Source organism: Elephantulus edwardii, unplaced genomic scaffold (genome assembly GCF_000299155.1).
Source record: "Elephantulus edwardii isolate Elephantulus edwardi_28Jun2011 unplaced genomic scaffold, EleEdw1.0 scaffold00353, whole genome shotgun sequence".
Lineage (NCBI taxonomy): Eukaryota > Metazoa > Chordata > Mammalia > Macroscelidea > Macroscelididae > Elephantulus > Elephantulus edwardii.
This window is the reverse complement of record NW_006400103.1, coordinates 1,917,878-1,936,035: the sequence shown is the minus strand read 5'-3', so window position 1 is coordinate 1,936,035 and position 18,158 is coordinate 1,917,878. Positions and strand designations below refer to the sequence as shown.

The 18,158-nt window shown below is 37.8% G+C and overlaps 1 protein-coding gene across 3 annotated transcripts in view; it reads left to right on the top strand.

The window, feature by feature from the left end:
• Window positions 1-18,158, top strand: part of LOC102854271 (ubiquitin-conjugating enzyme E2 variant 2-like) — a 61,538-nt gene that overhangs the window by 30,304 nt on the left and 13,076 nt on the right. Inside the window, exons 2-3 of one of the 3 annotated variants that reach the window (XM_006901959.1) lie at window positions 4,350-4,498; window positions 10,599-10,724. In XM_006901959.1, the coding sequence (XP_006902021.1) occupies window positions 4,350-4,498; window positions 10,599-10,724 (275 nt within the window). Of the gene's footprint in view, window positions 1-4,347; window positions 4,499-10,598; window positions 10,725-18,158 lie in introns of all 3 variants that reach the window. The other 2 variants (XM_006901960.1, XM_006901961.1) reach the window with 2 other exon arrangements.

Here is an 18,158-nt window from a genome sequence, read left to right as displayed (position 1 = left end):
TCTCCAGCACCACAGCTCAAAAGCATCCACTCTCCTTCTGTCCTCCCTAGTCATTGTCCAACTCTCTGATGCATAACAAGCGATTGCAAAGGCCATGGCCTGTATCAGGCGCACCTTAGTCTCCAGAGAGACACTGTTGCTTCTGAGTACCTTAGAGAGGTCCCTAACAGTCTCATCGCCATACGTCTTTTAATTTCCTGGCTGCTGGTGCTAAGAGTGTTGGCTGTGGAGCTGAGCAGGCTACAGTTGTGAACCATCTCAATCATCATCCATCATGATGCTGCCAGTTGGCCCAGTGGTGAGAACCTTTGTCATCTTAATATTGAGCCTCAATCCATATTGAAAGCTGCAGTCGTTGACCCTCTGCAGTAAGTACTTCAGGTCCTCCTCAGTTTTAACAAGCAGGGTTGTGTCATCTGTATAACACAGATTGTTGATGAATCTTACACTAATCCTGATGCCACACTTCTCATAGAGCCCAGCCTCCTGAATAATCTGTTCTACATATAGGTTGAAAAGGTATGGAGATAGGACACATCCCTAGTGTACACCCTTCCCAATTTTCAACCATGCAGTGTTTTCCTTGCTCTGTTCTGATGACTGCCTCCTGGTCCTATACTGGTTTCACATTAGCACAATTGAGTGTTCTGGGATTACCATTTTTCTCAAAGTTAGCCACAGTTTGTTGTGATCCACACAGATACCGTTACATAAGAAGTGAAGCACAGAAATTTATCTGGTATTCCCTGCTTTCAGCTAAGATCCACCTAACATTAGTTACAATATCCCTAATACCACGACCCCTTCTAAACACAGCCTGGACTTCTGGCAGTTCTCTCATGTGCTGTTTTCAGTCGTTTTTGGATACTCTTCAGCATAATCTTGCTTGCCTGTGAAATCAATGATATTGTTCTATAATTTCCACACTCTGTGAATCACCTACAAAGTGGATAGCTTTTTTAAAAAAATTGAGTGAAAGTTTACAAATCATACTGGTTTTCATTTACTCATTCATGTACATTTTGTTTCATAACATCAGGTACAGTTGATCAGTGTAATTAATTAATTGCAGTGACTGATTAACTTCTTACTGTGTATTGGCTTTCCCTTCACCCAGCTTATCTGTTCACCAAGTTTTGCCCCTTCCCCTCCCTAGTAATCATCAAAAAATGATCCTGTCTTTCACTTTTTATAATAGTGGTCTTATCATAATTGTTCTTAGGTAATTCGGCCGAATTTCCTGTAGATCCACCAATGTTCTACAGTTTTTCATGAATTATTTTAACATTTTTTAGGATAGCTTTTTACTCTGTTTGCATGAATGAATCTATTTACAGGGTTTTTTGGTTTTTTTTTTTAGCAATCTGTCTATTGATGGACACTTGGGGTTGTTTTCATTTCTTTGCTGTTGCAAATGCTGCAGTGAATATAGGTATGCATGTGGTTTTTGTCACAGCTCTTACTTGTGTCACAAACTTAGTAGTGGGATTACTGCATCTTCCTCTCATTCACTGACCTCCTCAGTTGCCCAGCATATTATCTTTCTAAGGATTGGCCCAGCCTGACAGCATAACCCAAGTAGTAGCAGTCATGAAATCAAAAGATACGTTGCTTTGGGAAAATTTTGTCAAAAGGCTCTCAGGTGATAGACAGTAGTGAGTCTTTATCCAAGCCATGGTATTTTCAGTGGCTTCATATGCGTCTTAAAAGTTGGACCTTGAATAAGGATGACCAGAGACAAATTGATGCCTTTGAATTGTGGTGTTATAGAAGAGTGCTGAGTATCCAATGACTTGAAAAAACAAAACCAAAAACCACCCCTCTGTTCTTGGAGTAATTGCAATCAGGGTACTCCTTGGAAGCAGGGATGGTGAAGCTTCTTTGCATACACTGCCGCAAATTGTTGGGTGGGGCTTGTGTTTGGAAAAAGACATCATGCTGAAAAAGCAGAGAGGGTCAGAGAAATCCATAAATGAAATTGACACAATGACTGTAGAAATTGGCTTAGGCATAATGGAGGTAGTGAGGATGGTGAAAAAGGGACAGAGGTCCAATCTATTATTAGTAGGATTGCTATGTTTGGTAACAGACTTGATGCCATGTAACAGCAGCAGTAGCTAATGATTTTGGACATTTCTTCATGAGTTGACCATCTGATTGTCTGCCGCCTTTGGTAAAATATTTTTTCATGTACTCTTTCCATTTTTAATTGGTCTGTATGTCTTTTTAAGATGTGTGAGTTTTCTGTAAGTGTTAGGAATAAGTCCCTTATCAAATATGTCATCAAATATGTCATATTCCTAGTCTATAGGTTCTCTTTTTTTATTTTTTAAACTCATTTATGTTGTACACTGTTCTGTGCCCTCCCCCATGCACTTTTCAGTGTGCCTCTCGTTCTACATTGTTGTCATATATAAAATGCCTAATCATATATTCTTTTCAAACAGTTCTTACCCTCATCTCTTCCAGTGCATTGTTCATTATCTATCTTTTCCAGTTCACCTCACAATCCCCCCACATCAGTTCTGTTTTATAACAGCAGTGTTAGACAGTATTTGACCTATTGTGACTGAGATATTTCACTCAGCACAATGTCTCCAGGCTCACCCACACCCATGTTGTGTAGTGTTTTATTGGCCAATGGTTTTTCATTGCAGCATGATAATTCCATTATGTGAATGTACCAGCTATTTTTTCAATCCGTTTGTCTGTTGATTGGCACTTGGGGTTACTTCTGTCTCTTTGCTATTGTGAATAATGTAGCAGTAGGTGTTTTAATAACTATTTCATAACTTTCTGAGTTGCAGCTCTGGTTTTTTTAGGGTATATTCCCAGTAGTAGAATTGCTGGGTCAAATGGTATTTCTGTTTCTAACTTTTTGAGAAAGCACTAGACCTCGTTCCATATTAATTGAACCATTTTACACTATCACCAAAAGTGATTAAGAGTTCTACTACTCTCCATAACTTCACCAGCATTGTTGTTTGGTGCTCTGTTGAACTTTGCTGTTGTTTCTAGGGTGAGATGATGTCTCATAGTTGTTTTTTATTTCTAACTTTTTGAGAAAGTGCCAGACCACTTTCCATAGTGATTGTACCATTTTACATTCCCACCAGCAGCAAATAAGAATTCCGAGCTCTCCACAAACTCGCCAGCATTTGTTGTTTGCTGCCCTGTTGAACTTTGCTACTGCTGTAGGTTCTCTTTTGCTCTTGAAGAGATCTTTATCATGAAATTTACTGGATTTTTATATTAAAAGTTTGCTATGAATTAGTAAGTAAAAGGTGTTTGGGGGTTTAACATGTAAATTACTAAAAATGACAGTTACTTTCAAAGAGAGATCTTTTTTTCTTTCAGACTCTTGTATGTTTTTAGGTATGTATGTGCTATAGAAAATTCTGAAGGAATTTGATTTTTTAAAAAATTTAAGTAGGCAGTAATTAGGTTGTAGGCATTCTAGACTGTAGAGTACATCCTTTGATAGAGTCTCTGGGCTCATATTCCTGGGGGAGATTATGAAGACTTGAATTCTTGAAGTTTAGTTGTAAAAGGTCAAAATGATGGCAAGAATAGGTTCACTGAGAATGAAGATTCTTAGTGTGCAGGTCTTTGTTTTAAGATTTTAGAAATAAAAGTGATGAAATTTAACAGATGTCTTTGAAGTGGAGTAGAAGCATGTAAGGGCTAATCAATTGTGAAGAACTTTCTTGTTTAGACAGTGAAGGGAGTGTCAAGCAATAAAAGAGTGTTTTAGGAAATTATTAGGAATATAAGGAAATTTGCTCTTTAGTCAACTATCTCCCCAATTGATTATGTGAAATGATAGTGGTGGCTCAGGAAAAGTAGAACTCCAATGGGGCAAGTGTAGAGAACTAATCCTGGGCAGGAGCTGAGCAGGATTTTAGAGGCTGGACAGGATTCTGAAGCATTCTGAAAAACAAAAACAAAAACAACCCCAACCAAAAAAACAAAACACAACTTTTTGTTTTCTAAGATGGAATGTAATTTATACTAAATAATTATAGTATATGTTGATGACATTTAGCTCAGAAACTTTCTGATAATGTATGTTTATTTGATAAAGGAACAGAAACTTCAGATACAGTCTCACTTTACAATGACTTATTTATTCTAGTATAAATTAATCCATTAGGAATTTCTATGCGTGTCCAATCTTGTTAATGTTTGGTCCAGTGCTTGCTTTAGTGGGTGCATTTTTAGAGTGTTTAGATTTAGCATTTTCTGGAACAGAATGTTTTTAAAAGGGGATTTTGAGGAATAACTTGAAATATTCAAGTTGGAGAAAGTTAACCGTGTTGAGCCTTTTGCATTACCATTGATTTGTACAGGAGTGAAAGTTCCTCGTAATTTTCGTTTGTTGGAAGAACTTGAAGAAGGACAAAAAGGAGTAGGCGATGGTATGGTTAGGTGGGGCCTTGAAGATGATGAAGATATGACACTTACAAGGTGGACAGGAATGATTATTGGACCACCAAGGGTAGGTGCTATAAATTATATTTTTTTTTCTGTTAATATGTTTTATAACTTTAAGAGTGATTTGTTTATAATGTTTTTATTAAAGAGTAATACTTAATTGAATATTTTTGTTAATTTTGTATATTACTGATTTTCTGTGTATATAGTATAATGCTTGATTTTTATCTGGAAGATTGAGGAAATGGTAATTAGCAGTCTTTAAATAGATTTTAAATATAACAGAAAAAGTTCACTTATGGGGCTTTACAATGTGCTGCTTCTATTTTAAATAATTAAGGAATGTTCAGCAATAGAGGGAGTTACCTTTGGAATGTATTGCAAAAGACTAGAATTTCAGAATGTGTTTGATGATTGTTAGAACATTCCACATAGAGAGGAGAAAGGCAAGGAAACGAAGAGGATATTTAGGAAGAACAAATGATTTATTTTGTTATAAGTAGTAAGAGATAAGTCTTAGAAAAAATGTAGCCATAGTGCTTCTTGGAGACAAGGATGGTGAAATTTTGTCTTTCACTCTTGGGGCATGTTACTAGGAGAGGCTGTTCCTGGGAAAAGAGCATCATGCTTGGAAATATGGAGGGTCTGTGAAAGAGAGGAAGACCCCCAATGAGATGGATTAACACAGTGATAGCCGCAGTGGGCTCAAGTATATCACAGGTGATAAAGATGACACAAGATAGGACAAGGTTCAAGTCTTGCTCATTGATTGAGTCGCTTTTAGTCAAACTTGACAACACCAAACAAGAACAGTATATTTGGAGAGAGCTCTGGAGGGAAACTGTGATGTAGTCCCAAGGGATGTGTGCTGCTAACCCAAGGAGGGTACGCTTTGTGGCCACTTAGATCCACTACTAGCTCTGAGGGAGAGAGAAGAGCGTTATCCTCCTGTGTGATTTTCAGCCTCAGAAAGCCCATAGGAAGGTCAGCTTTGAGTGTCCTCCTGTGTGATTTTCAGCCTCAGAAAGCCCATAGGAAGGTCAGCTTTGAGTGGGTTCTGACTTGATGTTAGAGGTAAGTGAATCCACTTATACGTAACCAAAGGTTTAGAAATGGATTTTTATTGCTTGCATGTTTCTCTTGAGTCTTTGACATAAGTGTAAATGCTGTAGTCTTCAGTTTTTTTAATCTATTAAAAAATGAAAAAGTCTGTGTTTTTCTATGTATCTTTTAGTACTGCTGTTGCCAATGAATTCATTGTGCTTTATAGTTTTTTGATTTTTTTTTTTTCTAGGCCAGGAATATTTTTTTCCTTTCCATTACATTTCTTGCTTAAAAATTCCATTTACTACACGCCTTGGCATTTATTCTATAATGTGTACTTACATTCTTGTTGACTTGTTGAAAGAATATGCATTTGAAGGAGTTTTTCCATTCTTTAATTTTATATAGGAGAGGATTTCAACTGTTGTTGGATAGAGTTTACATTTCCTCATAATTATTATAAAACGATTTAACCATATTAAATTGAATTGTAATATTTTCAGATACTCCTTTGCAAAATTCATGCATACTACTAACTAATGCTTTCTCTTCTGTAGCCTACTCCCAATTTTTCCATAAAGTATTTTAGGAAGCAGAGTATTGATGGCTAGAATTCTTTATATGCTATATGATTTAGTATTTATTACATCGTGAACATTATTAATATGGCCTTGTTTGACAGCAGATACTTAGAATTTATGAAAATTCTGGTTTTATGACTGGGTAAATTAGAAGTGATTTCCCTTTCTTCCATTGGCTCATACCTTAAAAATGCCTTGAAGCTGGTTTGTGTGGTTTGTGAGCTCTTTAGAGTTCAGAGTACTGTTTCACAGCAAATTTCCCAGTTGTAGAGCTGCAATCCTGTGTTTATTTTTCATCCACAGAAGTTAACAGGACCACTACTTAGGCCAGCTGCCTTTCCTGGACTACAGGATTCTCTTATACCTGGCCATTAGTACAGTGTTCTCTCCCCTTTGGATTTCTCCTGGTCCTTTGTCCTTAGAGAAGTTTGGAGTAGAGACTGTCTTCTGCCTCACTGATATCCTTCTACAGTAGGTCTTCCAATCTCCAAGGCCTGGATCTAGCAGTACCTGTCTCACTTAGTTGGGATGTTGGAAAGAAGCCCAAAATTCTTCCCCAAACCAAGTTCTAGTCACCATTCATTTACTTTGTCCTGTACATCCCTCTCTAATTCTCCTTTCTTTAGGCTGGTAGTTATAACAGTCCCTAAGTCAAAGTCATTGTCATCAAGTCGGAACCAATTCATAGCTGACCCTCCATTTGGTTTCTGAGGTTGTAAATCGTGTGAGAGGAGATAGCCCACTTTCACATACTTTGGGTATTTTGATACTAGAGAATTTCTGAGATGCTAATATTTGGTGGTTTGGTTTTTTTTGTTTGTTTGTTTTTTGTTTTTTTTTTTTACTTTTAATGTAGGGATTCTAATAGACATCTAGATTAGAGAACTATAAAACTACATGATTTCTTTTAAAAAGTAGTTACATATGTTCAAGGCTGCTTACATTTTAAATGATGTAATAATTTAATATCCAAATCTGACCTCCTTCTGGGGGTTAGTTCTTATGACAGGGAAAAGAACTGTAGTCAATTTTTGTAAGTAAAATCTACACAGAAAGAATTTTTCTCCCTCTTCCCTTCATGTTGTTTTTAAGAATTTATTTTTGGTTTTGTTCTCGCTGTTGAGCATATACACAGCAAAACATACAACATTTCAACAGTTTGTACATAAAAAATTCATTATTAGTGATTATATTCTTCAAGTTGTGCAGCCATTCTCACCTTCAATTTCTCCCTCGTTATCATAAATTTACTATCCTCTAAGGTGCAGCCAGTGTACTCCTTGGAGGCAAAGGTGATAAAACTTCTCCTTGCATACTTCGGGCATGTTGCTAGGAGAGGCTGTTCCTTGGAAAGGGACATGCTTGGAAAGGTGGAGGAAGGAGAGGAAGACTCTTGACCAGGTACATGGACACAGTGACAGCAGCAATGAGTTTGAGTGTATTAGGAGTTGATGAGGTTGGCCTAGGATAGGATTTATATTGTTCATAGAGTTTCTGTGAGTCATATTTGACTCATTGGCACCTATCAACAACAGGTTCCTATCTAGGGAACTCTGGTGGTCATTGGTGAGAATCCCAAAGGTACAAGGTACTGCATTCCCAAAGGTACAAGGCTCTAATCTGTCAGCTACTCTTCAGAAGGATGGGCTGTCTCCTCCTGTGTGATTTATTGCCTCTCCAAAACCCTCTGGAAGCAGCTGTTAAGTCGGTTCTGACTAAGCAGCATACAACAAAATGTTTCCTGCCTAATATTATGAGTTCCTGTTGTAGGTTGGATCCCAGTGATAAATCTTAAAAGAACATCATGATCAAGCCAGAAGCTAATTATTGCTTGGTATAAAGACCTTAAGGACTTTTTTTGTTTGAAAATTTAAGCATTATCTCGGGACAGAAATTTCAGGAATTAATTTAGCTACCATGTCTTCAGAAAATCTGAATTTCATGACAGTATGAAAATCAGTTTTACATCTTCATATGTATTAAAGTTTCTCTATAGAATCTTGGATCAGATTGCTCAGTAACGGTAGCCACACACAATCCTGATCTGATCACATAATAAAGGGTGAATTTAGTTCCTGGAGACAATTGGCCATATGTCTGTTTACTACTCCAACCCCTTCCTCTCCTCCTGTTGATCTGGATGAATAGAGACCAAATGCACCTTGGATAACTGGCTTGCAAACTTTTAAGAGTCCTAGGTTTTAACAAATGAGGAAGTAGAACAGAAGCCCCAAACACAGTATAAGGCCAGTTTACTGGAATGCATGACCTTAAATCTCCAAACCAAAGAACCACATCCCATGAGGTGTTTGGTGGAACGTAAGCAGTGTCAACAGCTACTCTCAGAAAGCTCAGGTGCCCTACTCTCCTAAGGCAGTGCCTCTCTTACACTTTCAATCTATCAGTTTCTCTCTTCTTTCCACTCTTGGTAAACTAATCCTAAATGTTGGTCATTTTATCAAAAAACTCAACCTCATTGCTTTCAAGTCAGAACCCTCCAGGAGGCTGTAAATCACTTGGGAATATATTGCTAATGTTTCTCCCTTGAAGATGTGGTAGATTTGAACTGCTAGAGAGGCACCACCTTTGGGTCAGCAATGCATTTCCCTACAGAACTCCTTTGGTCTCTTTATGTAAGTGAGATCATATGAGATTTGTCCTTTTGTGAATGTTTACTCACTTAATGTCTTCAGGCATCATCCATGCTGTAATTTGTATTCTCTCTTCATTTTAAATAAACAGCAGCAGGGTTTTGCCATGGTTCATTTTTCACTTTTCTATTTAATGTTACAGTTAATGAGCAGTATAAGAAAAAGAAACACAAGGAGGAAGAAGAGTTCGTTAAAGCCAGAAAAATAAGCCTTGATGCTCATTATAGTTGGAAGCTGCTGAGTAGATTCCCATATACAGTGACCCTGTTTGACAGTAGAACTGCCCAATAGAGTTTCCTTCGCTATAATCTTTATAAGAGTAGATTGTCAAGTCTTTTTGTTCCGGTGGCGCCTGCGTGGGTTCCATCTGCCAGCTTTTTGGTTAGCAGCTAGATGTTTAATCAAGTTACCAACAGAGGTAGGAACATGCAGTGCACAGAATAATGTATTTAACTCTGGATCAGAAGACTGTATATTCAGCTCCTACCTCCCTTGGCCTTTGAAGGCTTCATGGTGTTGCAGTGGTTAGATTCTCTATTGCTAACTGCATGGTTGGCAGTGAGAACCCTCTCAGTGACACCTCTACAGAAAAGGCCTAGTGATCTACTTTGAAAAGATTATGACCTAGGAAACCCTGTAAACCAAACAAAATCCACTGCCATTGTTCCTCGGTTGGGTTTCTGAGTATAACTCTTTATGGGAAGTGACTCTCCATTTTTCCCCTACAGAGAGGCTAGTAGATTTGAATTGCGATCTCTTCCTTTAGCATCCCTACATATAGGGTTGCTTGGAATCAACATTGGCTTGATTGCATGCAATAACACAAATAGTCTCAGTTTAGTTTATTGCTGTGGCCTTGGTCCTGACTCATAGCCATTGTTCATTGAGTTTCTGAGACATAAATCATAGTGGGAGGAGAATGCCCAACTTTATTCCAAGGAGCACCTGTTAGACTAAAACTGTAAGAGCCGTGGGGCATGGATTAGCAACGCAGCCCATTTTGGCATACACAACCAGAGTGCCATCACAAATCTAGGAACTTTAAAACGGGTGCTTTTAATATGACATCCCATTTAAAAGTAGAAATAAATACATTACAAATGTAAATAGGAAGTAAAGAATTACATTGTATTGCTGTAAAGTGATATTTTTTCTTTTTCCAGAATTTATTGATTGTCACATAATAGGAGCGAGCTCTAGTGTATAGTCTGTATGGAACTGTGCTGCTGACCCAAAGGCCTTACTTTTCTGGCCAAATTCACCAGCAAGGATTCCAAGGGAGAAAGATGGGCTGTTCTCTCCTGTGCTCTTCATAGCCTTGGAAACCTGATGACAAGTCAGCTATGAGGTTATTCCCACTCAAGGACAGTGAGAGAGAGATTGTATAAGTAGCACATGTTTAATTTGTTGTCCAACCAGATCCTTTTGAGAGTGTAAGTGGCACTGTTAATAAACACTGATGCAGTGGGAATATACCGGACTGTCCTAGACAAGCCAGAACCTTTACATGAGTGATAAATCTAGTAAGCCCTCATTCCACAGTGTAAACATTTAGCAAAATAAAGAATAAGTATTTTTCCATTTTTCATTTGTTAGACACCTTGTATCTATAAGACCCCCAAGAAAAGCAAATTCTGCTGAGATTGATATTACTATATAGGGTTATATTATAAAATTGCTGCCTTTAACTATGTTTACTGCATATTTTCTAACCATAGAATTCAAACATATTTTAATGAAGAAGTTTACATATTTTAATGAAGAAGTTTGAGCTTTTTCTGACTAATATATTAATACTGTGTGTACTTACACTGTACTTATTTATTATCACTTGGACATTATTATTTTAGGTGTTGTAATTTGGATTGCCCTTTTTTTTTCCTTTCAGACAAATTATGAAAACAGAATATATAGCCTAAAAGTAGAATGTGGATCTAAATATCCAGAAGCTCCTCCATCAGTTAGATTTGTAACAAAAATTAATATGAATGGAATAAATAATTCCAGTGGAATGGTAAGTTAAAGTAGCTTTTTATAAAAATAGATCTGTACATAAAACATAGAGTTTGGGGAAAGCTAAGAAAAAGAGAACCTTTTGTTAACTAAAAATTAAAAGATATTTTTCTTTGATTTTCTTTTCTAAATTATCGTTTTTTTATAAAAAAAAAATATCCCTCAGAGCTGCTGGCCTTTGGGTCAGCAGTGCAATTCTTAAATTATCCTATTCTTAAAAATTTTTAATTTAATTCAAGCCTTGATAGATGTAGTTCTAACCCTTTATTTTTCTTAGGGTTTTAGTAATTTCTCAAAGTTTTACTTCAGTTGAATCATTATTTGGTGAAAATATAAACATTTTTATTGAGGTATTATTTTTCTTTAAGGTAAAAGTGTACTTGGTGGGATTCAGAAGCTGTGTATTTGTGAAAGGGGCCTTTTCTTTGACAAATAAGAATGCTGTATTGGGACATTCATGGTTTAGGAAAATTACCTGTTTCAAATAAATACACTAGTGTTTTATTGGCCCAATAGACTGGGAGATGCCTCATGAAACCATAACCCTAAACCTCCAAACTAAGGAATCAAATCTCATCAAGTGTTTGTATATAAGCAGTGTCAGCAGCTCCCCTTTTTTGGGGGGGATGAGGGTAGGATACTGTAAATGAATCTCTCTCACAACTCTTGGCAATTCAGCTTTTACAGATGTCAACCTGCTGGCATTTAGGTGAATTAGCTTTAAATCTCTATCAGTGAAATTTTTCCAGTACCATAAACCAAAACTTAATACTCCATAAGTAATAACAATTTCCTTTACTCCTCTTTTTTGCCCCTAATAAGCTTTAAGAAATGTTGGTATCTCAATACACTTGTCTTTTCTTACCTTTTCATATCATACAGTATTTTTAATTTTATGACTGTTTCACCCAGCAAAGTTCTATTAGTATTGTAGCATATTTGAAGGCTTTATTTTTGCTACCGACTGGGTAGTATCTGACTGTGTATGTCTCACATTTTTTCTGTTCATCTGTTAAATACTTTACTTTTAAACTGTTGTGACTCATGCTGTGATTTGTATACCAGACTCTGTTTCAATCTGTGCTTTATGTACTTAGGGATGAAATTTTTGGGTTATGTGATAGTATTTCTCTTTCCTTTTTCATGTGCTCCTTTCACATACGTATGAGAAGATTAAGAATTCCTTGACTTGGGTTAGGCACATCTTAGTCTTCAAAGTAACATTCTTGCTTTTTAGCAATTTGAAATAGTCCTTTATAGCAGATTTTCTCAGTGTAATATGTCATTTGATTTTTATTTTATTTCTTGACTGATGCTTCCTCAGTTAGTTATGGATCCAAGTAAATTAAATCTTCAGTCTTATCTCACCTTCAGTCTTTTCTCTGTTTAACATGATTAGGATTATCAGTCTGTAAATATTTTTAGTAATTGATAAATGGTTTGCATAATGAAGAATGCTATTTTAAACAAACACATTTTGCCAACCATTTTATCAAAGTTCACTAATTTTTGGCAGTGACACATTCATTGTAAGTGCCTTAAAAAGAGAGACCTTATATATTTTTCTAACTTCCCAGTGTTTGGTACAGAGTAGACTATTAAACATGTTACTCATTCAAGAATGTTTAAAGTTAATAGCTGTCTATTCAAGAGTAGTCCATGGCACTATCTTAAAGATGTCCATAATATGAAGATACGGTATGCTGTCCTATTACAGAGTAGAAGGGAACTTGCTGATAGCAATAAGAATTACAGATCCAACAGTAGACAAAGAAGATAATGTAGGCACTAGTTTTGTTCCATTCCTTAGGATCTACACATTTAACTAAAAACCCCAGAAATTTGCATGGCTCCATAATGGAATACAATGTCTTTCAGTTCTCTGCAGAGTAGTGGCAGCATCCTTGCAGGAATGACATTACAATTTAAATAGCAGGTCCAGTAAAGACACAAAATAAATACCATGGAAAGTGGCTCTGGGACTTCCTTCTTTGCTTTTGTAACACATGCTGGTTTTCTAGTAAGAAAGGAGAATGTAGCTTCTGCCTTATTGTCACATCTGTAATTTTCATACACTTATTAAAAAAAAAGGTTGTTGAAGAGTCTTCCTCCAGTCCTAATGCCATATTCCTCCTCGTAGAGTCCAGCCTCCTGGATGATCTGTTCTGCATATAGGTTGGAAAGATACTGAGATAGGACATATCCCTGGCATACACCCTTTCCGATTTTGAACCATGCACTGTTTTCTAGCTCTTTTCTCATGACTGCCTCCTAGTACAAGTATAGGTTTCGCGTAAGCACAATCAGGTGTTCTGGGATTCCCATTTTTCTCAAAGTTAGCCACAGTTTGTTGTGATCCACACAAACAGATACCTTTACGTAGTCAGTGGTAAACAGACATTCCTCTGGTACTCTCTGCCTTCAACCAAGATTCATCTAACATGAGCTAATATCCCAAGTACCATGGCCTCTTCTAAACCCAGACTGCACATCTGGCAATTCTCTGTTGATGTGCTGGTCCCGTCGTTTTTGGATAATCTTCAGCAGAATCTTGCTTGCATGGGTTATTAATGATACTGTTCAATAATTTCCACATTCTGCCGAGTCACTTTTCTTTGAAATGGGAAGATGGATCTCTTCCAGTCAGTTGGCTGGTGGTTGTCCTCCAGATTTCTTGGCACAACTTAGTGAGTGCATTAAGGACGGTGTCTGTTTGTTGAAACATGTCAATTGGTATGCTGTCAATTACTGGGGCCTTGTTTTTGCCGATTCTTTCAGAGCAGCTTGAACTTCTTCATTCATCACCACAGGCTCTTGCTCATACGTTGCATCATGAAATTCTTCTGTGTCAGCCAATTCCTTTTGGTACAGTGACCCTGTATACTCCTTCCATCCTCATGCTTCTTGGATTATTTAATATTCTGCCCAAAGCATACTTAAGTATTGCAACTGAAAGCTTAAATTTGTTCTTTAGTTACTTCAGCTTAAGAAATGCTGAGCGAGTTTGGCCCTTTTGATTTTCTGACTCCAGTTCTTGGCACATTTCATTGTACTATTTTACTTTGTCTTCCTGGGCTGCCCCTTTGAGATCTTCTGTTCAGCTCCTTAATGTCTTGATTTCTTCCCTTTGCTTTGGCTTCTCAGAGCTCTAGTGCAATATTCACAGTCTCATCTGACATTCATCTTGGCTATCAACATTAGAAGAAGACTCATCAACAATCTAGGTTATCCAGATGACACAATCTTGCTTGCTGAAACTGAGGAGGATCTGAAGTGCTTATGCAGAAGGACAAGGACTACAGCTTTATATATGGATTGAAGCTCAGCATCAATAAAGCAAATTTTCACCACTGGGGTGATTGGTAGCATCATGGTGGATGGTAAAGAGATTGAGATTGTTAACAGCTTCAGCTTGCTTGGCTCCACAATCAACATTCTTGGTACCAGCAGCCAGGAAACCAAAAGACAAATTGTATTAGGAAAGTCTACTGTTAGAGACTTTTCCAAAGTACTGAAGAGCAACATTGTCATTCTGGAGACTAAGGTGTGCCTGGCCAAAGCCATAGTGTTCGCAGTCACTTGCTATGCATCAGAGAGTTGGACAGTGACTAGGGATGATAGAAAAATTATTGATGCCTTTGAGCTGTGTTGCTGGAGAAGAGTATTGAGTATATCATTAACTGCTAGGAGAACAAATAGGTTCATCTGGGAAAGAGTGAAACCAGGCTACTCCTTGTAAGCAAGGATTCTGAAGCTTCCTGTGACATACTTTGGACATGTTGCAAGAAGGGATCAGTCCTTGGAGAGGGACAGCACAAGAGAGGAAGACCCTCGATGAGATGGATTGATTCAGTGACTGGAGTAATGGGGGGTAGATGTGTCAGACGATAAAGTTGGCTCAGGATAGAGCAGGGTTCAGAGCTGTTGTACATAAGGTTGCTGTGAGTCGCTATGACATAAAACAACAAGTAAAAAAAGTTCAAGTGACAGAAAAGCAGAAAGGTACAGAAGAAATAAATTAGATGTTTATTCGTATATTAAAGGGCTTTTCCATAGAGCTGCTTTAAATAATGAACTCTCTTGGGGTATTTTAACTGGGGGTTTTATTTACATGCAGTTTTTCAGGAATATATTTCTTGTGTAAAGTGAGGTACCCATATGTTCATCTCCCCTCTCCTCAAACAATTTTGCATCCTTGTTTCAGTCATGGGTCAGGGAATCAAAGACCAACAATGGCTTCTTGAGCTGCTTTCCTCAGGAATTGAGGTTTTGAAGAATCCAATTAACATAAAGAGCTGTGGCCTTGGTCCTCTTACTCAGCTACAAGGTTCTTTCTAAAACCAGATCTTTGCTTCACTTTGGTTCAGGGATTTGGGGAGTGGTATGGATGGTATTTGGAAACATAGTTCACAAATGTGGAGCAAGAAGACTTGGTGACTTTTTGTAGTTATGTTTCTTCTTCTACATGCCCCTAAAGATGAGCAGTGATGTCTCGCTACTCTTAAACACTGATGCCTAACCACTACAGAGGGAGCGCAACTCCTAATTATCGAACCGTGGTAGCCCAGAACCCTCCCACCTCTCCTTGTGCTGTATAATATTAATGAGTAAGTGATACCCTTCCTGTTACAAACTAGATATTTAGAGAAATGAGTTCCATGATTCAGCAGTCAGGGAGATGTACACTTGAAGGATCAAAAAGATGAAGATTTGTCTTCTCTGATGGGCTCATTGTTCAGACCAGCACGCCAAGTTTTGTACACTCTTGAGGTGATCTCCAGCTTCCCATACTGCCTGGCAGGCCCAGCAACACAGCTAGTCCCAAGAAATGATGTGAACCTCATAGCTTTGGTGCCAGTTGAAATAGTGGCTGTAGACAGTTGGGTTGTGGTCCAGGAAGAGCAGCTAGCTCTTGGGAGGCTGCCCTTAGAAAGTTGTCCACATGAGCAGTGGTGCTGTGGGGCATCAAACCTTTGTAGGTGGCATGTTTGTGGCCCAGCACCACGAGCATAGTCCCAGCCAGCAGCGAGTTGCTCCAAAGCTTCTCGTGACATTGTCCCAGCCAGCAGTGAGATGTTCCAAAGCTTCTCATGGTATGAGCTGGGTTTTGCCAGTTCTCAAAGGTCAAGTACAACTTGTAGCACGCCATTGTGTGCAGGATTCATCTGTGGGGCAAAGATCTTCAGGCCTGTGCTGACCAAACACATACATGGGCATGTTCTGGCCCAGCTACTGGTGGTAGCACATGTAGACCTGGCTACCTCAGAGTGGCTTACTGCCAAGGCTACAAGCCCCCACTTTCGAGCCAGCAACAGACCCGGACCCAGCATCTGGTTGCTGGGGTATCTCTGGGAGTAGAGGTAGTCATAAGGCATGACTTTACTAGAGTTGACCCAGTAGAAGAGTGTCTAGTTGAAGAGGTTGTTGTCGAGGTTTCCCAGTACTGGGGAATGGGAGGGTAACTTAATTCAGCACTAGCCGAAGGCTGGGGACCAAAACCTTAAGAGCCCTGGCCATTGACACTGCTTCCTCTTCTTAATCTAACACTTGCAACTCCGGCTCCTCCTCTGTGCACCTAAACATTCTGAATTTGTGTACATATCCTGTCATGAATCAGTAAAAAATAGTTTCTGGAGTACATTCATGGAACAAACTTTGTATATGTAGGGGACATCCATTTTGGTCTTTTCTTTTTCCTCTGTTTCCATAAAGACCCTTTGCTCTCTTCAGAGATGTTATCTTTTATACCATCTCACAGTCTTAGATCATTAGTGTTCATTTTTTCCAGACCTATTCTTGAGACAATCCTGGGTTAAAGCAGTGAATATCAGAGGAATGTCTATTTGTGTTTTATTGACTATGCCTTTGTATTTGACAAATGCTTTTGCATTTGACAGTGTGGATCATAAAAAACTTTGACTAACATTGAGAAGAATGGGAAATCCAGAACAGTTAATTATGCTTATATAAAACCTGTATACCTAGAGCAAGAAGCTGTTATCTGAACAGAGCAAGGAAATGCTGCATGGTTTGAAATTGGGAAAGATAAGCATCAGAGCTGTATTCTTTTCTTCATACCTATTCAGTCTGTTTACAGAACAAATCACTTGAGAAGCTAGACTTTGTGAAGAATGTGACATCAGGATTTGAGGATGACTCTTCAGCAGCCTGTTATGTGGATGAAATAACTTTGCTTGCTTGAAATCGAGGAAGACCAGCAATACCTGCCGCAGAGATCAAGGACTACAGACTACATTATGGATTATATTTTAACAAGAAAACAAGAATCCACATCACTGGGCTAATTGAAAGTGGCATGATAGAGAAAAGATTGAAATTTTCAACTATTTCATCTTATTTGGATTCACAGTCAACACCATTGGTACCAGCAATCTGGAGATCTGGAGACTTGTATGAACATTTGGAAAGATCTTTTCAAAGTCCTTGATTCAGTAGCACTTAACAAAAGCAACATCTGGAATTTGATTGTTAATCAAGTTGTTGGGCTAATCTTTAGCTTAAGTATTATCAAAATATATCACTGTGCTGCTAAGAACTTTGTGAGTTTCCATTTTTGCTGAAACTACTGCTTTCTTACTCATCCACTGCCATCAAATTTGTTCCAACTCTCAGGGGTTTCCAAAGCTGTAAGTTGAAACTAAGAAGACATGGCCACTTCTGGGGATACACAACCTTTGGGTTAGCACAATTCACTGAAAATTTTGAAAACTGATTTTGTTTATTATTTTAATTATATATAGAGATGTGGTTAAAGGAATATCAGGTTTTTTCCTTGATTGATCATGTAAGTCTTTTTAATTTTTTTTGTATGAAAATTTACAAATCATACTGGTTTTTCATTCGTATTCATCAGACTTAAATTATTATTTTATTACAAATAAACAGTATAGGATTTCACACTTGTTAGTGGTTGTGTCAGGATGATTTAATATATTTTGAGATTATTTAAATACCTCATCAACTATGCTTTACATGTAAATGGTGCTATTGATGGATATTGCTTTAGTAAACCTTATGCTTATTTAGTACACCTTGGCAAAATTATCCCTCTGTAGTTAGTGTTTTAAAGCATCAATTAGAGTGCTATTTAGACTTGTTTTCAAGAGGTTATTGTATGTTAAAAACTAGTAAGATGCAGATTCTGTTATGATGTGCTACTTTTCCCCCAAGTACTTCTTATTTCTCTCCTCCCTTCACCTTTTACATTTCCCCTTTTTTTTTTTGCACATTTTGTTTGCATTTTATAGAATTTGTAATCCCTTGTATCTATTTAACTACTATTTATAGCTGGAAGTCTTAGCTTTTACTTTAAAAATAGCTTGGTGAGGTATCTCAGTCACAAAGGGACAAATGCTATATGGTGCCACTGTTGTAGAATGAGGCTGGCATTGGGGTGGGGGTAAGACTGAGAAAA